This window comes from Miniopterus schreibersii (assembly GCF_964146895.1).
Source record: "Miniopterus schreibersii genome assembly, chromosome: 8".
In the NCBI taxonomy this organism is placed as follows: Eukaryota; Metazoa; Chordata; class Mammalia; order Chiroptera; family Miniopteridae; genus Miniopterus; species Miniopterus schreibersii.
Genome location: NC_138109.1, coordinates 10,711,691 through 10,736,484, shown reverse-complemented (window position 1 = coordinate 10,736,484; position 24,794 = coordinate 10,711,691). Strand labels below are relative to the sequence as shown.

Sequence of the window (24,794 nt, the reverse complement as noted above, 5' to 3'; positions counted from 1 at the left end):
AGGAGACCTTGGCCACAGCCTGTGATAACATTCAGAGGATACGGGCTGACATGGGTGGCACCAACATCCTCTCCCCGCTCAAGTGGGTCATCCGGCAGCCAGTGCACCGAGGCCACCCGCGGCTTCTCTTCGTGATCACAGACGGGGTGATCAACAACACGGGGAAGGTGCTGGAGCTGGTGCGAAACCACGCCTTCTCCACCAGGTGGGCACAGGCTGAAGGCCTGGGACATGGTTATCCTGGGCGGCCCTGGGCTGAGCTGGGGTTTCCAGAACCCGGGCCATGTGGAAAATGCCAGAAGGACAGGAAAGAACCCTATAATGCTTTGCTTCCAGGGTGGTGTGGCTGGCTTCAAGGTTTGCCTTTTCCCCTCAAAAGTTCAGGAGGGATGAGATGCCCACACTTCTGTATACAGCTCCCAATGAGCAGCTTAGGAAGAAAGAGTCCTTCTAGCTGCTTTGGCTCTGAATTGGGGTGGACATCATGGGCTGTATGTGAATGTAAAGACCCATTGATGGCCCCTCTTCCCCTGCCCTTAGCCTGAAGCTGGGCCAGCTGTGAAAGAGCTCTGCTGGGTCACGCTCTGTCCCTTTCCCCATCAGGGGACAGAGATGGTAGAGAGGATGGGAAGTAGCAGCCTCTCTCCTCTCTTCCTCCAGGTGCTATAGCTTCGGAATTGGACCCAACGTCTGCCACAGGCTGGTGAAGGGGCTGGCAACTGTGTCCAAGGGTAGTGCTGAGTTCCTGGAGGAGGGGGAGCGGCTGCAACCCAAGGTAGGTGGAAAGGCCCCAGTCCCTCTGCTGCTGGACCCTCAGAGGCCCAGATTGGTCATGCACAATTCAGGGGTGGAGCTAGGGTTTCACCCCAAATTTGAGCTCTCCACTAGGCCACACTGTATCCCAGTGAGAATCAGAGCGGTGGAAGCCACAAAATAGGCAACTCCAGAAGCTCCTACAGGACACTAAATCCCTGGTCTCCAGCCTCCTCGACCTCATGCTCCACACACTGGCTGGGCAGGATCAGATTCTGGAAGAGTCACTGCCTCGATGCTTTTGGAGTTGTGTTTGGGGTCATTTCTGGCCACATTCCTGATGGTGACAAATGGTGGCTCAGAAGGATCTAAAGGGCTCAGAAATCAAGAGGATTATAGTCTTCTCTCCATTTCCTGCACAAGTGGCACAAATAATCCAACCCCTGGAAAATCCCTGAGTCAGTCCAGGAACCAGAGACAGAACTGGAGTTATAAGTGCAAGAATTTATTGGAGGCTAATGTCTGGGAAAGAGACAAGAGGAGGAAACGGGAAGGAGAATGCTCCAGCCAGGATGCAGAGGCAACACCTGTGAAGGGAAAGGGAGGGAGAAGCTTCGGGCAGGGAGAGCCTCAGATTGGATGCAGGTCTGGCAAGGTCTCAGCAGAGCCAATGGGAAGCAAAGATTGCCCATCAGGTGGTCTGTGTTGGGCTGAAATGCCAGGCACTGGAATCCCTGCCATGCTCAGTCATTGCCTGGGGGCTTCAGGGAGAGGCATGGTTTAGGTTCAGAAGCTGGGACATTGCACCCGGAGACTGTCACCTAACTGTCTCTCTTAAAGGGAGCTTGGAGAGTGCACCTCTTTGGCTCCAACAACCCCAGAATCACTTTTCTCCAGCCTTGCAGTACATTTGAGGAAATCAGCCTACGTGGTGCCAAACTATAGCTGTCATTTACTGAACACCTATCAAGTGGCATATACTTCAAATCCAGTATCTCAGATAATCCTCCCAACTACATCTAGAGTTGAGAAGGACTGACTCAGTTTAACAAGTGGGCGAAATGAGGCGCAGGAAAGCAAATTGACTTGTTCAAGATCACTATGTGGTCCATGCCTTTGACACACACTTATTATGTGCCCTGGACTAGCCACAACACTCCTTTGAGTCTTAGATTCTCTCATTTGTAGAAAATCTTCTTTGAGAGGTGACAAAAAATGTGCCAACTCTGACATCCTAGGAGCCCAAGAAGTAGCATGTTCACTGGTGGGCAAGCCACCCCAAGGCCTCTTGTCACGTCTTCCCTGCTCACTTCCCCGCGTGGTCATACCCACCTGGTCTTGGTGCTGCTCACCTGGACATACCCCTACTCACATATCTCCCCTACCTGTGTTCTGATTTTGCCCAACAGATGGTCAAATCCCTGAAGAAGGCCATGGCCCCAGTTCTGAGTGATGTGACTGTGGAGTGGGTCTTCCCTGAGACCACCGAAGTGCTGGTCTCACCTGTCAGCACCAGCACCCTCTTCCCTGGAGAACGGCTGGTGGGATATGGCATTGTGTGTGACGCCTCCTTATACACCTCCAATTCCAGATTTGTAAGTATCTTAGAAATGCCAGGGGTCAGTGGGGGTCCAGAAACATGCCCATAAATCATCCTAGCTGGAAGGACTGATCACGGCAGGAAGGAATGAGTTGGATCTGGGTTTGCGGTTGGGAGGTATAGCTGCCAGGCCGTGGGCATTCAGTCCTCGTAAGTGCCTGGGTAAATGCTATCAGCTCACTGTGTGGTTCTCAAGATGCCTTTCTGCAGAGGGATGTGGGAACATGTTTAAAATGCAGAGTCCCAGCTCCAACCTAGGTCCCTGAATTCAAGTCTCCAAGGTAAGGCCCAGGGACCTTCATTTCATATGATCTCCCCAAAGTGCTTTTGATGAACAATTTAGTTCAGAACAACTACTCAGGTTTCTTTCCCCGAACACTCTAGTCAGGTTGTAGCTCCTTAAATGAGTTTGTGTTTTATTTACTTACACAGGTAATTGTTTCTATGTAGTGGCAGAAGTGGGATAAAGTGGGGAACTTCTCGGGGGGTGGGGTGGAATTTATGCTAAAACGCGTGAGAGTGCCTGAGAAGCTATTTCTTCACTCATTTTCTCTTTTTAGTGAGTCTCTCCACTGCCCCTCAAAAGATATATCAACTTGTTTTGCTTTTAAGCAAGAGTCACAAACTAATGCCTAGAGGGACTGGGCAGATATAAAATGAGTGAAATGGATTTGCTGTAAAAATAAAAGGGGCAAATGCCATGAGGGATAGCAGTTATCACTGAGTTCATAGAGAGGCAATAAGGAGTGGTGAGGAGCATGGCAAACTGGATAGTTCACTCCCTGTTGAAATTGGGCAGCCCTTACTCAGCTCTAACAAATTGTGGCAATGCAGGAATGCGGGACCTGTGTTAAATGTGTTTCTCATCTTTCAAAAGAAGTTAACATTTTACATAAAATTTCCAGATTTTAGGACGTTATGAAATCTCTTAAGAACCATTGTCAGTAATGGTTAGTGTGTTATGGAGAGTGGATGTTATGTTATATTTAGAATGTTATGTTCAACTCCAGGGAGAAAGTGCTCTACAAAATTCTGGTCAAGTCACTGCACTGTCCAGGCTCTTCTTGGAGGTGTGGGAGGCAGCAGGTCACCAACAGACCCACCGCTTGAAGGGACCACCATTCCCTTCTTTCCTTACCCATGAGACTGGCAGTGTTTTCTCTGCTACTAGCAGGGCTGTTGGGTAAAGGGAACCCTTATACACTGTCGTGTAAACAGCACTTGCCCTCCTGGAAAGTAATCTAGAAATACCTAAGGAAATTAGGAAGACATAACTTTTCAACCCAGAAATCCCTTCTAAGGATCTAACATAGAGAAAGAAAAGTGATATAATGGAGTCACGTCCAAGGATTTATTGCAGCATTTTTTACAATGGCAAAAATATATGGCCACAACCCACCTCAGAACAAAAGACTCACGCAGACTGAGAAACAAAACAAAAGAAAACAAAACACTTCTGGAGGACTTTAAAGGAGAGAGAGACAGTAATACTGTCACAGTAGAGGAATTTAACACCCCACTGACTACCGGATAGATCTTTCAGACAAAAAATCAACAAGGAAACAGTGACTCTAAATGACACACTAGATCAGATGGATTTAACTGACATTAACAGAACATTTCACCCCAAAGCTGCAGAATAGGCATTCTCCTCAGTGCATATGGGACAGTCTCAGAGATAGACCACATGTTAGGGCACAAAACAACTCTCTACATGTTCAAGAAGATGCAGATCATATCAAGCACCTTCTCGGACTTTTACACCATGAAATACTATGCAGCTGTAAAAATGAAGGATCCCTCACCCTATAAGACAGCATGGTGGGACCTGGAGAGTATTATGCTAAGTGAAATGAGCCAGTCAGAGAAAGGCAAGTGTCGTCACATGGTCTTACTCATATGTGGAATCTAATGAACAAAATAAACCGATGAACAAAATAGATCCAGAGACGTGGAAGCATGGAACAGACTGAGGGATCTCAGGGGGAAGGCGGGGTGGGTGGGTGGGGAGAGATTAACCTAAGAACTTATATGCATGTATGCATGACCCAGGGACACAGACAATGTGTGGTGGAGGCCTGGGGGGGGGGGGTGCAGGATGGAGGGGATCAATGAAAAAAACAAACAAACAAAATATATGGTCATGTATTGATGGCCCCCCCCCAAAATGTTGTTTGATGTCACATGAAGCAGGAAAATATTGTGAAAGGCATGATTACAAATAATTTCATAACAAAAATATGAATTTCTCATCAAACAAACTTAATTATTAAGAGGGGGAAGCTAGGTTTCTATTTTATTTTTAAATTCCAGCCCTTCATATACTTCTTTCTCTAGTCCAAAGGCCCACATACCCTCCCCAGAGCTCCCAAAGTATTATTTAGTAGATCAACAATAATATGTACCATAAGACACTATGGTCTCACATATTTATTTTAATTGAACTGATTTTTTAAAAGTGATGTTCTACTCCTCTTTTCCTATGCTACTTGTCCTTTTCCCTACACCAGGTGATTTATACTTTGGTTGTCTGATCAGGTCTGAGTTTCTGTTAAAGGAACGACAATTAACAGCATTTTCTCTGTGTGTGTTTTGTATTCTCTGCCATTAGCTTTTATCTGTCAATGAATGACGCACTGGCTTTTTGACTGATCGGACATTAAATATAAATATAGCCACAAAGTGAATGCTTAACAATAGGAGTGGGAGGATATTGTGAAGGCGACTGTTTAAAAGAGTAGTTGACATGTGGGATTTCCAAAATGTTTCACATGCAAAATTCAAGATACTGCTCAATATAAATAACGTGGTCCAGTTTTTGTAAAACAAAAATGACCCCCAAAGCCTTTATGTTTTATATATATGTTTCTATTATGGAGAATGGAGTAGAAGGAACAGATGGTTGATTCTGTTAATTTTGGTGACCTATTTGGAGACAGCAGTGACACTGAGAATTACATTTTTAATATTTTTAATAAAGAAGATAATTAAAAATATAAACAATATAAGTGATATGAAGTCTTTCCCATTCACCACCTCTTAAACAGAAGGCTGCCTACATTCCCCAAGCAAGGAAAACAAGTCTGTATTATTCCAGCTCTTGCAAGGCGGGGTCTCCACCGCCTCGCCTCACACTGCCTGCTGCTCTGTGGCCGTCCCTCCTGACCCCTACCCTCACTCCTGGCCTTTCCTGTCCCTTCCTCCAGGACAAGAGGCGGCGATACAGCATGCTGCACTCTCAGGAGTCCGGCAGCTCTGTCTTCTACCATTCACAGGATGAGGGGCCTGGCTCAGACAGTACAGACTGTGCCAAGAGCCTGGGGGCGCCCCTCAACCTGAGGCAGGCCAAAGAAGGCCCACTATCCAGCGGGGACTGCACCACCAGCCCGGGTAAGTCTGCCGCCCCTGGCACTTCACTCACTTCTCCAGAAGCCGTGATTGACACATTTTACTGAGCACTTACTATACGCTAAGCACTTTACACAAACAATCTCACTGAGTAGTTAGCAGCTGCAGAGGTGGGTACTACCTATTTTACAGATGTGGAAACCGAGCCAGGGACCTCAAGCGACTTGGCTAAGCTCATGGGACTTGAAAGAGGTAGAGTACAGATAAAAAGTCTAGACCCGTGTGCGTCCAAAGCCACTTTATGGTGTCAGTTCCCACTCGGAGGGTATTCACTGATCACCTACCAGGACTCAGTACTGAGCAGAGTGTGGGGACCAAAGGTGGCTCCAGCATGGCACCTGTTCTTCAATAGCTCCCTGTCTAGGGAAAGAGACACACTTGGCCTTAATTCTGATAGAAAGCAGAGTGACATGGGCCCCCGGAGGTCCTAGGCAGCAGACACTGCCTGAGCAAAGGCGTGGAGGTGAGACGCCTGGTACATCCATGACGGGTTACCCAGCTGCTATGCTTGGAGCACACGGAACCTTGAAAAGGGAGCAGAAAGGAGAGCAGCGGGTGACAGATTAGGGCCCAGGCAGGCAGGGCCTTGAATGCCAGGAAAGGTGAGGCACCGAACGTATTTCAGTAGGCGAGCGGTGGAGTACTCAAGAAGTGTCCACACATGACAGGGGGTGCAAGCCCCTCGCTCTTTGCCCACTGCCCTCCTCCACTGGTGGCCCCCCGACCACCACCCCTGTCCAGGTGTGGACCTCTCCCAGCGACGGCGGGCATATAGCACCAACCAGATCACCAACCACAAGCCCTCCCCAAGGGCCACCGCGGCCAGCGACCCCACGATGGCTGCCAGGAGATACCCACTGCGAAAAGCTAAGCTGCAGGACCTCACCAACCAGCCCAGCCCAGATGCCCCGTGGCGGCAGATTGATTTGCAGGTGCCCGGGCAGGGCAGGTTGGGGTGGGGGGGCCTATGGGAAGGGGTGGGCTGTGTCTCCTGCTTCAACCTGAAGGATAGAGCCTGTCCACCACTTACACTGAGAAGTGAGTCACCTCTTCTTTTTCTGGACCTTCGTCTGCCAGGCCCCCAGCACCACCTTCCTAACAATGATACCTATTGGCCAATGACATCGCCTGTTCTCTGCACACGGCACTTCCAAGTTGGCAAGAGGCACCCCCATCTACTCTCTCATTTGATTTTATAACACCCCTGGGAAAGGAGGGAGTGTGGGGGCTGCCACCCCAATGCTGTACAGATATGGAAATTAAGGGCCAGAGAGGCAAAGCGACTTATCCAGGATCACACAGCTTGTCAGGAGATTAAAACCCAGGACCCTCTTCCTGAGAAGCCCTTGCTTCCCTCCCCATCACCCGCACCTTCTGCAAATCCCAGGGGTTGTACACCCACCCAGGGCAGAGGGCACCTCGGAGTTAGAGCCACTGTCCGGCTAGATTAGTTTCTCGGTCTCAGCGCTAAGGACACGGTAACTCTGTTGTGGGGCTACTTTCTGTATTGTAGGAATTTGACAGCATCCCTGGCTTCTATCAAATGAATGCCAGTAACAACACCACCCCCAGTCATGACGACTGAAAATGTCTGCAGACTTTGTCAAATGTCCCCGGGGGAGGGCGGCAAAGTCACCAGCTTGAGAGACACTGTGGGGAGGGAGGCAAAGTCACGAGCTTGAGAGACTGTCCTAAACCAAACTGGTGTCTGGTGTTATCTGCGCGCCTTATCCCATTTTCTTAAGAAGGGGCTTTACGTAGCCTTGTCAGGGCGAGTCTGTGGTTCTGTGAAGCAGCCTGTCACTCCCCACTCCCACCCACCACCTCCGTCCCTCCCGGCCCCCACAGACACACAGCCCCACACTCCCAGGGGCAGGGATACTGCCACCTTGTCCCCGAGGTCTTTCTCTGCCCTTAGCCAGGGATGCAGTTGGAAGACACTGGCCTTGGAGTCAGGCAGACTCTGCTCCTCAAACATGTTACTTAACCTCTCTGAGCCCCAATTTCTTCACCTATGAAATGGGGAGACTAGCTTGTGCAGATGGTTGAGCCAACAGACATCAACAGATATTTATTGGGAGCCAACTGTAAGTGGAGGACTCTTGCAGGCATCGGGTGGTAAGACACCAAATGCCTGGTGCAGTGCCTGGCACACAGTAGGTGTTCTTTAAATGTAGCTCTACTTGGTGAGAGCTCTAGGCAGTTTAACTTCTCTCCTACTTGCTTCTGGTCCATCTTCGCTTATTTCTGCCCCATCCCCTGCTTGGCTTCTTCCCCAGTCTGATTCCCCCCAACACATTTGTGTGAACGCACACACAGACGCACGCATACATGTACACACTCCCCCCAGCCTCTGGCTGGCTCAAGGGCCGAACCTGAGACTAATCTATTGCCATGGAAACTGTAGCAGCTTCTGTTTCTCAGTGTGGTGGTGATGGTGGGGCAAAGGTGGAAGGAATACCAGTCTCTGATGAGGGAGGTGGGGTTAGGGATCCCCTGGGAAGCAGCAGCCCTGGCTGAGTACCAGCTCCCACTGAGGCCATCCTAAGAGTAACCAGTCCCTGTCTTCTCCCACACCCTTGTCCCATCCCAGGACCTCAGGCCCAGAGGAGACAGGAAGGAGCACCTCAGCCCCTGCCCCAAGGAGCCCCTATCTAATGGGGAGGGACAGTCCCTTCCCAATAAATGCTTGGTAGAGATGAAAAGGAACCCCTGGTTAGCTGCTGGCCTAAAAGCCTGGGAAACCTTGTTCTATCTGTTATACCTAGCGAGCACCCTTGCGCCCCATCTCCTGCCAGGCAATGCATATGTTCCCAGAGACACTAATTTAATATTCTTTAAATCCAAAAATAATACACACTTGGAGTTTGCAATACAAACCCTCGAACAGTTCAGTAAAGTATAAAATAAAAAGTACCCTTCCCAGGGCCCCAACCCACTTGGTTTTGAGTGTTTCCTTCCAGAAATACTACACACACACATACACACACTCATACGCAACACACGTAGATGTTTTAAATCATCACATATACGAACTTCTCTCCAAATTACTTTTCTAATGTCCTCTTACTCCACTTTTTATATACAGTAAAATTACTGTCCTTGGTGAACAGCTCTGTGAGTTCTGAATAGTCATGTGACCATTTCTACAATCAGGATACAGAACAGTTGCAATTTTTTAAAATAAGCTTTATCTTGGACATCTTCCCATATTAGTTTTTTAAAAGCTGCCTCTTTCTCTGCAGTGTTGTGTGGTGTCCCAACAGATGGATGTACCATAACTTATTTGGCAGCCCTTTTTGAAGCACATTTGGATTGTCTCCAGATTTGCACAAAATCTTCTGTTTTAACAAACAATACTGCAACAGATATGCAGTGCGTGTACACAAGTATTTGCCCCCTTGTGTACTTCCTCAGGATTCAATTTCTAAAAGTGGAATCGCTGTGTCCAAGGAGCCTGTGCCGTGTGAATGCTGACAGGCAGCATGTGGCCACAGTGTCCTCCCACAGGTGCCCGTCAGAGCGCACGCTCCCACCAACAGTCCACGGGAGGCCCCATCGCCACACTGACCACACTGTGTGTCGTCACACATTTATATATTTGCCAGTCTGGAAGATGGAAAAAAGATCGTAATTCATTTTATTTTATTATTCTCACCCGAGGATATATTTTTATTGATTTTAGAGAAAGGAAGGGAGAGAGAGAGAGAGAGAGAAACATAGGTGTGAGAGGGAAACATCAATAGGTTGCCTCCCATACAAGCCCCAACCGGGGATCGAACCCGAAACCTAGGTATGTGCCCTAACCAGGGATCAAACCCGCCGCCACCACCTTTTGGTGCAGGGGATGACACTTCAAACCACCTAGCCCCCCGCCAGAGCTGTAATTCATCTTCATTTAGAGCAACGTTCGAGAAGCTGAGCATTTTTTCCCTTGGTTTATTGGATACTTTTTCTGTAAACTGCCTGCAAATGCCCTTAACCCATTACTTGATTGAATTCATCTCCACCCCCACCAGTGATTTATAAGAGCATTTTCTTGAAAATGAGCTTTGTCATGCACACTGCAAATATATTTCCCAGTTTATCCCTTGCCTTCCGGGTTTTTTTTAATACCAGCACAAGAATAGATAGATTAAATCCACAAAACAGAACAAAAAGTCCAGAAAGAAAGCCCAATTAGCATGAGAGCTTCTTCCCCATAGGGGCGGGGAAGTGATAAGCCCTGGAGACTCCGGAAATGAACCGCATTCAATAAACGGTGCTGGGATGTGGACAATTCGGAAAACCAAGGAAAAGGCTGGTTCCTATTTCCTTACACAAAAATAGATTTCATGTGAATCAAAGATTTAAACAAACCAAAAAACTCTACAGGAATTTTTTTTTTTTTTATAGTGGGAAAGACCTTTTAAGCATGACATATGAGAAAACATAAGGAAAAGGTTAATTTTAAACACACACCAAAGTTTTAAACTTTAGGGCAAAAACCAGTCCGTTTAGATTATCCATGGTATGTGATTTTCCATGGTTTCCCGTGGTTTGGACTTAATCCATGGTTTGGGATCATTCACGCTGATGTTTCTCATGGGTCCTGGAGAGCGGGCCATTTGTCCTTGGGTACTGCAGGGGGAGCAGGGATGCCCAGGGAAAGAGCTGTGGTTGGGGCAGAGGGAAGGGGGCCAGCACCCTCCTCTTCCTCTTGCCCTCCTAGCCCTTCCTGAACAGTGGCCTGGACCTGTGCCAGGGCCCCAAACTCCGGGGCCCAGGGGCCCGCAGGCCCTCTCTGCTGCCGCAAGGCTGCCAGCCCTTCCTGCCCTCTGGCCAGGAGCCCCAGACCTGGAGCCCCGTAAGAGAGCTGGATCTTGGGTCCAGCCTGAAGCCTGCCTCCAACTGCCACAGCCCTGGGGACCTGGGTAAGTGTCCTCAGGGTCCAGGATCTGACTGGGGACAGGGAGGACTCCTTGGCTGAGGCCTGACTTCAGATGACAGGCGGGGAGGACAGATGCCTGTGCCCTTTGGGGGCTGGGGACAGTCTGCTGTGGCCTCTCTCCCGGAGGACCTCACCAACCCCACTCTTTCCCAACCAACCTGGCCCTTGGGCTGCCTGTGTCCCTCCAGATGTCCTCCCTGTGGCGCATTCTCCTGAGAAGTGCCCCACCCCCATCCTACCTGACCCCCTCGGGGGCTGGCTTCCTGGGAGGTGGTCTGTCCCACTCTTGGGGACAAGCCCAGGCCACCCCACCTGTTTTAGGGAAGGAGTTTCAAGTTCCTTGGGGGTGGGGTGGGGGTACTGTGCTGTAGTTGCTTAGGGGTGTCTGTGCTCTGGGGAAGGGATGATGTCCCCTGGGGGCTGGCTCTCTGTCCCCCAGTTCAGAGCACTGCCCTTTTGTCCCTCCACCCACAGAGCCACCCCATCACCCCTCCTCTTTCGAGACGAAGACGTCGTCGGACTGGGAGCCCCCGGCCCAGCTGGAGGAGCAGGCCAGCACCGACGGGGCAGCCACCCCAGACCCCGTGCTGGGCAAGGCCGTAATCAAGGGCCTGCGCGACAGCCAGCGTTTGCAATGGGAGGTGAGCTTCGAGCTGGGGCCCCCCGGCCCCGAGCCGGGCGGCACGAGCGACCCCGACCTTTGGAACGAGACCTTCCACCACCTGGCGGCCCGCGCCATCATCCGCGACTTCGAGCAGCTGGCGCAGCGCGAGGGCGAGATCGAGCAAGGTGAGCGCGCGGGGTCCCGCAGCCCTCCCCCGCCCCGAGCCCGCCCTCCTAAAGCCCCGCCCTCTGCAAGCTCCGCCCTCCGAAAGCCCCGCCCTCCGAAAGCCCCACCCTCCTCCGCAAGCTCCGCCCTCCGCAAGCCCACCTTCCTCAAGCTCCGCCCTCCGCAAGCTCCGCCCAATGCTCCATCCCACTAACCCCACCCTCCTGATCGCTCTCCTCCCCCCGCTCCAGGCCCCCCTTCTCCCTGCAGCCCCGCCTTCGCCCCACGCTCCGCCTCCCCAACGCAACACCGCCCCCAGGTGCCTCCCCTCACCCCCAGCCCTCCCTTCCTACAACGCACACACACAGCCTGGGGCTCCATCCCCTCCCGGATCTGCCCCTGTCCCCAGGCCTCCAGGAGCCTGTCTCCTCCCACCAGCCCCGGGCTCCTCCAGCTCTCCGACCCCGACCCCGTTACCTGTCCTCTCCTCTCCTCCCCTCCCCTCCCCTCCCTCCTCCCCTCCCCTCTGCTACCGGTCCCCCACCCCTCCTCTCTTCCAAGGCTTCTCCCTACAACGCCTTCTGAGACAGAAAAATGAGAACAGCTCTATTCCCCCTGCCCTGCTCCTCTGGGGCCACCCCAACCTTCCCACGGAACCCCTAGACCTAGTGGGTCCGCTCCCTCACTCATCAGCGCCTCTTACTGAGTGCGGGTCAGCTGGGGGCCAGGCTTGGGGCTGAGCCCGGCACCACATCCCTGCCCTTCCTTAGCAGTGCTGGACACAGACCAGCAGGAAAGCAGACACTGATCAAATAAGTCTACACACAGTTAACTGACTGCATTAGGCCTAAGTGCTATTAAAAAGAAATACAGGGATTCAAGGGATTGTTTAATGAGGATGGTGGGGGAGCTCATTTAAAATTAGTTCAGTAATTGGGGCAAACTTTACTTAAAAAGTGACTCCTGGGATCCTGATGGAGTTCACTTGAAGAATTGCTAGATATAGATATAAATAGAGAATATTTCTATTATTTATTATAGTCTATGCTTTAATGTTTATATAATGTGGTTTATATTTTATATTATTTGTATTGTTGTGAACATTTCAGAAATAACAGAAGTAAAACCAATGAATCACTGAAGTAGTAGTTAGTAAAAGTTTATTGTGCACACACCAAAAAGACCGTTTGCAAATCGAGAGCACCCAAAGCAACACATGGAATGAGGCTCAGGGATATGTTATCAGACGCAGCTTACAGAGTGAGGAAGCAGTGACAGTTAGTTCCTCGTGGTGACTGGTTGTGATATTAGAATCTTCAGTGGTTATTTTCTATTAACCTTGGGAAACAGTTCAAGTTCCAGAGGCAGAAGCAAAAAATGACCCAGGTCAAGTCAGTGTTGCAAAATGAGCTAAATTAAACTTTGTTTGTATAACTAAACTGGTTTTGTCTGCTCAGGGAATTTTCAAGGCTGGTCTCTGTTTGGTTTTTATTTTAACATTGTATAATATGTTAATTTCCCCCATGAGCACTTCACCTTACAGTTTACAACACGTGTCCATTCTTCGTGTCCTTGGCTCCCACACAGCCTTTTGGAGGTGGCAAGCCACAGAGGCTGCTAACCTGTTAGTGGGAAGAGCTTGGGCTTTGGGATGAGACCATCCTAAGTCCCCATCTCAGGTCCATTACTAACTCGCTGTGTGACCCTGTGCTCGCCACTCTCCCTCTCTGGTTTCCAAGCTTCTCTGCAAAATTGTCCAATGGGCCTGACCAGTGGTCCGCACTCAGCCAGGAGGCTATGAAGTCCTGCAGCAAGAGTCTCATCAGACAGCTACAAACTGAAACTAGAAAATACAGACAACACAGAGGGCTTTGGTTGTTTTAATAACACTAGTTATTTAAGGGAAGTAACTATCTTTTTTATGCTTAGATATCTTACCTCTTTTACATTAAAATGTCCTTATTTTATGAAATGATAATGGAGGATAATAATCTTGGGGTGTTTTTTTTATGTCTGTAATCGGCAAGTTGATTTGAAGGACTTGTTTAATCCTAACGATGGGGACCACTGGTCTAGCCTTCCTTCTGGCTTCCAGAGCTTCTGTGTCAGAGAGAACTTTCTGAGTCCACACGGTGACCCCAGCTTCCCCTCCGCAGGGTCCAGCCGCCGCTACCAGGTGAACGCCGTGCACACCAGCAAGGCCTGCAACGTCATCAGCAAGTACACCGCCTACGTGCCTGTGGACGTGAGCCTCAAGCAGTACCTGCCCACCGTGGTGGCCTACCCCAGCTCCGGTAAGGCAGATGGGCAGCCAGGCAGCCACCCCCCTCCTATGGGCTGGAGCTGCAGGGAGGGGTGCAAGGAAGGGCCTAGAAGCAAAAAGCGCTGCCCCTCGGTGGACGGTTTGTCCACCATGGGGCACACGAGCTGCATCCCGCTGCTCTGCAGAAGGCTGTGAAACCGTTCCACTCCCTTATTCCTACCAAATAAACATGACTTCACTGAGTTTTTCCAGTTAGGATTGTAGAAAATTCCAAAATATAGAAAGACAGAAAATAAACATAAGTGACTGGAAGTGACAGTCATCCAGAAATGAGTACTAATTACCTCCTGGTGGGACCATCCTTCCAGACTGCTCTCTGTGGATATCTACATGTAGAGAAATCAAAAAACCGAACTTTGCCAGACCAAGGTGTGCTATACCTTACGAAATACGGGTATAGGAAAGATCTTTCCATGAACGTGACTCTGTGTCATCATTTTAACAGCTGCAGCCTCTTCCGCTGCAGAAAAACGCCATCATCGTAATAGTCAACTAGACAGTGTTGCAAGGCGTCATATAATCATTCAATCCTCAGAACAGCTCTGGAAGGCACATACTGTTACCCCCATTTTAAAGACGGTGAAACAGAGGCAGAGGGGGTTAAGTAACTTGTCCAAGGTCACACAGCAGTAAGGGGGGGAGACAGGCTTTGAACCCCCGGGACCTGGCTCCAGAGCCTGTGCTCACCTTGCCCCTCTCCGCTGCCCCCTAAGGTATATCAGAACCGATTGACGCAGCCCCCGTTATTAGACCTTCAGTTTATTCCCTTTTAGATTATCGTAGATGCTGCCAAGAATATCTTTGCGCACCCGTCTGGTTATCTGTTCAGGGTTAATTAACTCTCAGAAGTAAGATCGCACATCAGGATCGCCCATTTAGAAGTGCTGCATGTTACCAAACTGGCCCGGCCCCAGAGGTTATTCCGATGGCCACCCCGACATCCTGCCTGTGGTTTCTCTCTCTAAAGCCTGCCAGTCTGATAGGTGACGAAACACTCTCTTTGGGGAATTTCTTTAGTTTTCAGTTTTTTTGTGAGATGCTTTTCACGTGTTTGTGAACTATATGTACTCTTCCTTCCCTGAATTACATTTTCCTGTCCTTTGTAATTTCTTTCTTTTTTTTTTTTTTTTTGGCGGACCTCCTGAAAGAATTGTGTTTGGAAACAAAATGTGCCTTTCGTCATTTTTCCTGTGCCCCGCACTCTTTTTGTTTATAATCATCATTGTTCTCATTTCGGGCTCTGGCCAGCAGCCAGGCTGTTGCTCCACTGGCCCTTCTCACTCGCTGGGCACTGTCGTCCTGAAGGACATGCTTATTCAGGACGTCTGTCCCTCCCACCCACCCTCCTAGCATCTGTAGCCACAGTCTGGGAGGTTCGGAGACCTGGCATCTCTCTTAACACAAGTCCCCCCATCCCTAAGGTCTGGATCAGCACTTCCCAAAGCATGTTCCAGGAAACTAGAACCCTAGTTCCCTGTCCCATTAATGGCCATTCAGCACAAAAATAGGAAATACCAGCCCTGGCCGGTGTGGCTCGGTTGGTTGGGCACTGAAAGGCTGCTGGTTTGATTCCCTGTCAGGGCACATGCCGGGGTTGTGGGCTGGGTCCCCCAGTAGGGGTCTTGCAGGAAGCAGCTGATTGATCGATGTTTCTCTCTCTCTCTCAAAATCAATTTTAAATCATTTTTTAAAATTAGGAAATACCAGATCAGGAGGAAACATTTAGGAACCACTGACCTAAATCAAGCGCAGAAGCTTTCTTCTTCTCGGGGCCTTCAGGATGTCACTGTACATCCGCAGGCTCAGAGGATGGACTATGTAGTATGCAGCATCTTCAAAATTTACTTCCCAATAGAACTCTTTGTTTTTTAAAGGGTAACTAACAGACTAGTGTTCTCCTAGAGTGGGGTTCCCAAAACACGCTTGGGTGCTGTGAATCCCAGCTTCATCTCTCTTCCATCCATCCCCCCTTGGTGATGCCCTGGGACTTCAGGGACCTGCCTGTGGCAGGGGGAGTGGGCCCTGGGTCTCTGAGACAGCAAACTGGGAAAGGGCAATGGGGCGTTCCTGAGAAAACCAGCCTTTTAATTACCTGGAAAACATTGGTGCTTTCTGAACATTATGTCATTAGCAGTATTTACCTGGCAAGGTAGGTATTAGTCCCATTTCCCAAATACGGAAACTGAGGCTCAGAGTGGTTAGCAGCCCATCCAGCTACTAAAAGATGAGGCTGGGGTTCAAACTCAGGTTATTCTGGCTCCAAAGTTTATGGTCTCACCTTGGGCAATGCCTTCCTGTCTTTGGATGATTGACAGACTGAAGTCAGAACCCTTCCTGCCAGCCTTGGGGAGGAGGCAAAGGACTGGCACTACTGTACCCCCCTGACCCCTTCTCTTGTCCTCATGAAGGTGCTGCGCTCCGGATGGCCAGCTCTCGGGTCCTGACCCCACAGTGGAGGGGCAGCTCTACTGGCTTCAGACGGTCGCAGAGCATGCTCGGGGAGGACTCGGCAGCAGGACCTGGCAAATTTCAGAACCTAAGTAAGAGCCACCTGGGGTGTGTCCTGGAGCTTGAGGTCCTGAGTCATGGCACCCTCATGTCCAAGACCCTGGAGGCCTCACTCTGAGTCTGCGCTGTGGGCCCTTGCAGGGCCAGGGCGAGGCCTGAGATGGGCAGAGGGGTGCCTTTCTCTCACTCGCTGGGCATTGTCGTCCTGAACGACATGCTTATTCAGGACGTCTGTCCCTCCCACCCATCCTCCTAGCATCTGTAGCCACAGTCTGGGAGGTTCGGGGACCTGGTATCTGTCTTAACCCAAGCATGGCCCAAGCTTGCCTCCCTTCACACCGCGCTGCTGAGAGCCTGCGGGAGCCGGCTCCCTTCCTTCAGCCCCTGAGTCCTCCCAGGCACCAAGTTCCAGGACACCTACTAACCAGGGGGAGCGTGAAGAGCAAAGAGGCAGGTCCCTCTCTTTGGGCCCTTCCGTCTGCTTCGTTCGGGATTCCGCCTGCACCTGACTGCACTGTGCCCGCAGCTTGGGTCCCTGAGGACCCATGACTTGGCCTTTTAGTGACTCTGCACTAATTCACAGGACGGTTTTAACTCTGTGTCCTGAATGTCTACATGTCTTTCTATCCCTCTAAAGGCAGCCTTACTGCTGCACTCGTCCTAAGCCCTTGCCTCATGCCCCCGTGGGCAGTGAGGATCTCCTACCTTCTGAGCGCAGGGAGGACATTAGAGGTCCCACCTGGCCACAAGCCCAGACGCCCAGATCCCGTCACTAGAAAGTTTTCACAGACATTGATGGCTTGAAAGAGGAGCAGTGTGTGAGGGGGTGGAGGAACTCTAAAATGTGAGTTCTGCCAGCTCTTTGGTTCCTTCAGAGCCTCCAAAGCTGGGGAACCTGCTCTATCCCTGAGCCATGCTGAGCCTTCGGTCTAGAGAACATTTCTTCCTTTCTCTGTAGTTCAACTCTCCGTGGCCCACAGCTTCCATCAAAATCACAAATCCCTTCTTTTCAATTGTCCTCTGAGTCAGACCCAAGTGTCTGTGACTTCTAGGCTGTTATTCTATCCCAAGGTACTAAGAGTTTCCCTCCCCAGGTACTAAGAGTTTCCTGTGTGCCGGGCACTGTCCCAATTATCCATGGCTCCTCGTAATCATCTCTTATTGTCCCCATTAAGAGATGAGAAAACTGAGGCCCAGAGAGGTTAAGTGACTTACTCAAGATCACACAGCTGATACATGGTAGAGCCCAGGCTTGAATTCAGGCAGTGTCTGGCTCCAGAGCCCAGAGTGTTAACCACCATGCTATTTGCCTGAGGCATTTAGTCCCTAGTTCACTCCCAGGTTGCCCCACCCCACCCCAAGCACCCAATGATAAACAGAGCTCCTTGGCCCTCACAGAGCTGCTGATGGTCTCACAGGGGACCAGAGGCTCTGATGGACATATTTGTGCATGAAGCTCCTTCCATAATTCGGTTTGTTCTTTTGTAGCACATTGCCCATAACTCTCCATCTCTTGAAATAATAATCCTAAGAATAACACCCCAGTTACACATTTTGAAAAAACTATGTGCAATTATTACCCCCATTTTATAGATAAGGAAACTGAGGATCAGAGCCCTCTGACAAGTCAGTGCCATGTTCTGGTGCCTCCTAGAGAGCTGGCACTAGCCTCTCCTCAGCGAGCACAGACCTGGTGCCTCATGCCCACTTCTCCCCCCATCCCCAACTCCCACCCTCGGCCCCTGACCTGCTCCTGCTTCCCTGGTGGGTCTGTAGCTCAGAGTTTTATTGAGCACTTACTATGAGCCAAGCACTCTCTGTGTATTATTTCATTGAACCCTTACAACACTGTGAGACAAGTACTATTATCTTTAAGTTGCAGTCAAAACTCATGAAGGAAGTAACTTTGCCAGGGTCACACAGCCAGTCAATGAGGGAGCTGGGTTTCGAACACAGGCATCCTGACTCCTGTGGTGGAGCCATGGTTGTATCTTTGGAAGACGAAGGCCCATTCAAATAGGGTGGAATCCTGACCTTGCTCTCCCAGCCCCTCCCAGGTCTTGTGGATTCAGCCATCACTCTCCTGGGAGGGTGGGAGGTGAGAGAGGGAGAGCCAGGGGAGCTGGGCCTCACTGGCTTTGCTCTGTTGTAGATGGCGAGGAAAGCCCCCCTGAGCCCTCCAGCGAGACCACGTCCCCCGGCCGCGGGAAGTACGCTGCTTCTGAGGGTAAGTGGACGGTCAGCCGGCTCTCTCCTCAATGAAGACAGTGCTAGGGATTGACCCTTGGGCCAGGAGTGTGTCTTGGCCCAACAAGGTCCTCAGTGGTTCATTTATTCCTCAAAGCAACCCTGTGAGAGGTAAATAGGAATATCCCCAATTTAAAGAAAAGGAAACTGAGACTCAGAGAGGTAAAGTGACTTGCCCAAGGCCACACAGCAAATCGGTGACAGAGCCAGGCCTAGAATCAGGCCTCCCAATTCCTAGCTGAGGGACCATTCCACCACCTCACTCTGCCTAGAATCCTCCAGCAATGTGCCAGGGAAGGAAACTTGATGTCCCCACTTGGGGACAAGGGGGTTTGATATGAAGCTGTCACTGCCCCCACAGGTAACCTTCCAGAAGAAGCCCTGGGGTCACCAGCCAGGGGAACTTGGAGGCCTGTTTCTTACACATGGACCCATATATTTCATGCCTCCCCATACCAACTGGGTCAGAAACAGCCCTGCAGCCTAATGTTCATCTCAGATCCCTAGGGATACAGGCAAGCCCCTCCCCTCCTGGGGCTCGGTTTCCCCAGCTGGGCAGTGAGTGTTAAACCGGGTCCTCTGTCAGGCAACGGCTGTCACTGTGTGTCTCTCCAGGTCCCCTGCACAGTCTGGCTACCAACACCGTCTCTTCCTTGAAGGCTTCTGAGACCCTGTTCGGATCCAGGTACGTGGGATTCCCACTGCGAGTACACTCTACCACCACCCGTCTCCCAGGGGCTGTCCCCGGCTTGGAAGGCCAAAGGCAGGCCTGGCCTGACATTCAGACAAAAATGAGCAATCCCAACGGTGCCAAGAAGGCCCCCCATCCACAGGTATCACTGTCTCCCAGGTGTCCCTCTGCAGAAAACCCCACCTTTGTGGCTCCTCTCCCACAGCGTGGTCTGTTTGCAAATGCAACCCCCTGGGAGGGCCAGCCTGAGACACTCTGACCACTGGGCTGAACGAAAACAGGCTATCAAAAGAGGGCCATGAAAAGAATGCTAGTCTGGGCCTCGTCCTGGTTACTGCTAACTCACTGAGGGACTTAGGGGAAATGCACCCCCCCGGGCCTCAGTTTCCCCAGCTATCAAATGAAGAGATCGGAAGAAGCCACCTGTCAGATCCCCACCTGACTTTCAGAGGCTGCTGAGTGAGCACTGGGGGGTGGGATGACCAGGGACACCAGTGGGATGGCTGTGGCCACTCTTCCCCGGCTCTACCCACACAGGCTGACTTTCAAAAAGTCCAGGCTGCTGACTCGAGCAGCCAAGGGCTTCCTGGGCAGGCCGCTGACGAAGGCTCCAGAGTCGACGCCAGGGAGCCAGAGCCTTGACTACGTCCCACTGGTGAGTGCCCCAGGCCCCAGCCACTCCACAGACGGGCCTTCCTGGGAGCCTCCTCCCACCCCGCCCCTGGGCGAAGGGAAGAAAACCTAGACCTTTGCACCCACACAGTCAGCAGGGTGGAGGGGTCTGCACGAGTCCCCCGCCCAGGGTCTAGGAGTATGGCTAGAAGCCAGCATCAGTATCATGAAAATTCTTTGCAATCTGCTTTTTAAAAATTCAAGGGAATTTTACATTCTGTGCCACCATCTATGTGTGCCTGTCTTCCAATACATAAAAATAAGCCTTGGAATGACTCTCAGGAGTAAAATTCACACCCAGGGACATGCACATGTTTAGCGAGTGGCTTTGCAGACCCCCAGCACGCTGTGGCAGGGTGAGGGGCCCAGGTGTGGAGTGGGAATCTCTGAACCAAGGAGCAAGGGAGCGTGGCCCTGAGCATCTGGGACCAGTGGGGCGTGGGGGGCAGAGGGCGCTGGGAGGAGGGACACGGTTGGAGCTTCACTGCCAGCTCCGGTCCTTGCATACCCGGGCACACAGAAACTTTCCAGAGATCCAGGCAACAGAGCACTGTGCAGGCACTGGCTCAGCAAGGATCCGTTAGCCAGGCGCAGTGCTGGACCCTGGGAGACAGCTTTGAGCTAGATGAACAAAGTCCCTGAGCCCAGGGCACTAAGTGTCTAGTGGGGACACAGGCAAGGAACCAGGCATGTCGGCTCCGTGGGCTCTGTGATAGGAGCTCGGGTTTGGTGGGCAGACCAAGGCGGGAGGGGGCACCTGCTCCACGAGAGGAATGGAGCCTGGCTGCCTGAAGAATGAAATGGCTGAGCTGAGGCCTAGAGAGGAGAGGGAGAGAGGTGGCTGGAGAACGGGGTTTGAGGGGGAAAAGCCAAGGAGGAACCAGCGCTTTGGAAATCATAGTTTGGACTTATTCTAAGAGAAAATTGAAGCCACTGAACTGATGGCCTCCAGAGAGTGCGATGATCTTGCAAAGACCCCTCAGGATGCAGGGAAGGTGGACGGGGTGGGGACGGCGAGGACAGTAGAGGGAGGGACGACAGGAGGCAGATGCTGGGTGGCAGAGGTGTTTCAAAAGCAGACCTTGGAGCTTGGAAACTGACTGGCATGGAGGGCAGAAGCGGGAGGTGAGCTGCCCAGAGCCTACTTGGTGGCAGGGGATGGTCCCAGTGGCCGAGATGGGCCCAGCTGCCCAGAACAAGGGGCAGGTTTGGAGTGAAGCTGTTGGGTTGGGCTTGCAGAGTGATCAGTCTGAAGGCCGGTGGGATGAGGGGTGGAGATGCTCAGTGGGCCTGGGTACCCTGCAGATCCCCCAGGAAGGCGAGGCAAGCTGGGGAAGATGAATGGTGGCCTCTGTGGACCCAGACTTTTGCACGGCCTGGGGCTCCACAGGCTAAAAAGTCTGAGGCCCACTGAGGGGCTCCCCCATACACAGGTGTCTCTGCAGCTGGCCTCCGGAGCCTTCCTGCTCAACCAAGCCTTCTGCGAGGCCATCCATATCCCTATGGACAAGCTCAAGTGGACCTCACCCTTCACCTGCCATCGAGTGTCCCTCACTGCCCGCCAGCCTGAGTCTAAGACCCCCAGTCCCCAGCTGTGCCCCAGCCCGTCGCCTTGGCACCCCTCCTGTGACACCTTCTCTGAGGAGCCTCTGGGAGAGGACAAGCCAGGCTGGGAGCTCAGAGCTGTGACAGAACACACAGGGAAGCTGTGGGCCACGGTGGTGGCGCTGGCGTGGCTGGAGCACAGCTCGGCGTCCTACTTCGTTGAGTGGGAGCTGGTGGCCGCCAAGGCCAACTCGTGGCTGGAGCAGCAGGAGGTGCCCGAGGGTCGCTCGAGGGACACGCTCAAGGCCGCCGCCCTCCAGCTGTTTGTGCTCCTGCGGCACTGGGACGAAAGCCTGGAGTTCAATATGCTCTGCTACAACCCGAATTACGTGTAGTGCGGGAGAGGGAGGCTGGGACAGGGGAGGACAGGGAGGGACCCTGTGTGCCCGGTGGGGGAGCTTTGGAAACTGTAGCCAATAGAGTGGTTGTTACAAAGAGCCCTAGACCAGCCATCGAGAGACCTGAATTCAATCCTAACTTTGCTACCACCTAGCTGTGCAACTTAAGGCCAGACCATGTCCCCTGTCTGGGCCTCAGTTTCCCTACCCAGAAGGTCAAAAGCCCCTTTCTGCCTGGACATGCGGACTGCTGGGGGGTTACTGCCGCTGGGGGTGGAGAGGAAACATACTTAAGCCTGGGTTCCCTCTGGATGAGCACCATGTGGGCAATGCCCCTCAAATCAAAGGGGAGATGAGCGAACCCCAAAACTACACGTAACCAGGTGTACGAGCTTGCGGCCGGGCCCGGGAAACTACCTCTGCCTGCTGCATTGTCTCCATACTGACAGTCCAGAACCCCCAAATCCTGCTTCCAAACCAACTGGAGAACCATCTTTCCCAGCACTTTATAGAAGAGTCACCAGGGCCCTTTGCTCTGGCCTCGAAGCCCTTTGTGTATTTAGTATTGGTTGCGGATTATGTGTAACTTCCTGCCTAAGAGGAGGGTGTGAGCAGGACAAGTGGGAGACACCCTGCAAGCCGAGGTGTTGGAATTACGCGGCTGGCTGTGCAAAAATAGTCCCAAAAAGAATAGATGTAGCCGTAGAAGTCAGTGGAGAAACCAGACGACACCTTAAATAATTTGCGCAGTTTCAAGAACTGCGAGCTGCAGACTCCATCCACTTGTGCTGAGGGGCTGGAGAGGCTCCCTGGGTCAGCTGCATTCTGGGGCAGGGGGGCACTGTCCAGCCATGTCACACTGAGCGAGGGGCCTTCTCTGCAACAGGGAACCGTGCCTGGCTGCAGTGCACCTGGGGCAGCAGCTTCAGCCGGGAGACTTGAAATATATTCAATGAAATGAAGGACTCGGCTCCGAGGCAGACAGGTCCCGGGGACTTCCCTCTCTCAGGCCCACCTCGTGACACCATGTGGTGACATCTGTGTTATAGCCTCAGAGTCCCTCCTGTCTGCTGTCCAGTGGTCTCTGCCCCACAGACTCCCCTGGAGGCAGGTCTGGACCTCACCAAGGAAGCCCACCAGCGAGGCACCCCAGGCTGAATCTGCACTCACGCCCCTCTCTCTCCAAGGCCTTAATCTTGCCTCATCAAGTAGTCCCATTGGGCCCTGTGGCCCTGGCACAAACTTCCCCCTCCTGGGAGATCTGGAGGGTCCCACACATCAAACTGGCCTGTGGAGGACTGTGGACTCTGGCGCAAGTCTCAGCTTCAGTAAGACTCAAGAAGTGCCCAGGGTTCAGCAGGAGCTGAGGGAAGGAAGGGGTCCAGCAGAACACCCCCAGTCTGGAGAAAAGGCATCCCCAAGTGGAAGTGGTACCCTGCCCCCCACACCCCACACCCCCCCAGAGCCCTCCCTGACCACCTGCTCAGCTGTAGAATCTCCCAGGGGCGCCTCTGCACCAGTTCCTCTGAGGCTCTCACAAAAAGCTGGGGCTCCCTCCCCAAGGGAGGGGACAGGGCTGGAGACAATATAAAATCCCCTCAGCTGCTGACTGTTCTGTTCTCGCCCTCCGGGCAGGAACCCACCAGGCAGTCACCAAGTCAGTGGCTACCACAACCCCAGGCAGGACAGGATGCCAGCGGGGGGTGTTGGCTCAAAGTCAGCACCACCAAGACGCATAAGGGCATTAGGCTCTCTTGCTCCAGGCTTCTAGCAGGTGTGAGGACAGCCTTGTCACCTCCCTATACCCCCCTCCCCCCACCAAAATAACACTTCTGCAGCTATGCAGCCCCAGCCCCAGCCCAAGCAAGGAGGGAGGGCCATGGCAATCCCTCTTGGCCCCTCATTAATGGAAAGATTGTCAGGCCGATGGCTCACACACCTGGCACTAGTTTGAGCAAGTGGCACCCCCTTGCTGGGTGCCCTGGAGCTGGAGGCTTCCCCCTACTCTGGCTGCCCCAGATTCTCTGCCTCTGCGCTATTTTCTTCTTAGTGACCGTGGACTTGCTCTGATCGTCTGGGTGACCTTGAACAAGTCACCTGTGCTTCCTGGGCCTCTCTCCTCCTCTAACACGACCAGCCTCCCTCGGAGGCCCCTCTGCTGAGATCAGCTCGATCCTGGAGGAACTGGGCCCCGCACTTAGGCAGACTGATGCTGGTCTTGGAAATGAGCCGCACCGGCTTCCAGCGGCACGTGTGTTTTCCCAACTGTCCCTGGCCTGTGGACAAAACAAATGCCATCACCATCCTCCGCTGCTGTGACCGACGAAGGGGTGGGGCGCAGACTATGCTGGTGGGTCTTCGGGCGGTGGAGAAAGCAAGGCTTCCCCTTCCTGCCTCCCAGCTGGCTCCCCTGAACCGCTGTCAGAAAAGGCTGCCGGAGGTTTCGCCTCAATCCTGACCCTTATTTGAAGGCCGTTTCTTCCTCTCTTGGCTACTGTCTCCCTTCTCTTCCCTGGCAGGGACTCTCATTGAGAGGAACTGGGAAAAGCGGTCTCCCCCAATCCGCGTGCAGCCCACCCTGGCGACGGGCTGCCCTGTGCCCCTGCCTGGTGGGAACCTGTGGGACCCTCAGCACTGCCATTGCCTGGTCCAAATGCTGCCCCTCACTACAGCATATTGGACTGTCTCCTAGTGGCCCCCAGACACACACACATTGCACATCCTTAGTGACCTGGGAAGGGGAAGGGAAGGGTAGTGCCACCCTTCTCTTGGCTGTGTGTCCGTTGCCTTGGCATTTGGGAGGGCTTTTCTCCCCACCCATCTAGCAGGGACTAGAGAAGCCAACAAAGAAAGAACGGGCGAGTTCCCGATCTGCAGGGCGCCCCACGCCAGTGTAAAAATAGCCAGGCAGGGGGGTGGGCAGGGTTTTGCAGCTGGATTATCTGCCCGG

General features: G+C 52.3%; 1 protein-coding gene across 1 annotated transcript in view; it reads left to right on the top strand.

Annotated features, from left to right (window-relative positions):
* Nucleotides 1-22,388, top strand: part of VWA5B1 (von Willebrand factor A domain containing 5B1) — a 50,157-nt gene extending 27,769 nt beyond the window's left edge. The window contains exons 11-23 of the mRNA XM_081144470.1: nt 3-205; nt 661-775; nt 2,163-2,348; nt 5,560-5,743; nt 6,503-6,693; nt 10,473-10,674; nt 11,166-11,480; nt 13,617-13,754; nt 16,192-16,323; nt 18,444-18,518; nt 19,154-19,223; nt 19,767-19,884; nt 21,335-22,388. Coding sequence (XP_081000596.1) covers nt 3-205; nt 661-775; nt 2,163-2,348; nt 5,560-5,743; nt 6,503-6,693; nt 10,473-10,674; nt 11,166-11,480; nt 13,617-13,754; nt 16,192-16,323; nt 18,444-18,518; nt 19,154-19,223; nt 19,767-19,884; nt 21,335-21,841 — 2,436 coding nt within the window. The 3' untranslated portion in view covers nt 21,842-22,388. The remainder of the gene's footprint in view (nt 1-2; nt 206-660; nt 776-2,162; nt 2,349-5,559; nt 5,744-6,502; nt 6,694-10,472; nt 10,675-11,165; nt 11,481-13,616; nt 13,755-16,191; nt 16,324-18,443; nt 18,519-19,153; nt 19,224-19,766; nt 19,885-21,334) is intronic.
* Nucleotides 22,389-24,794: the final 2,406 nt, after the last annotated feature.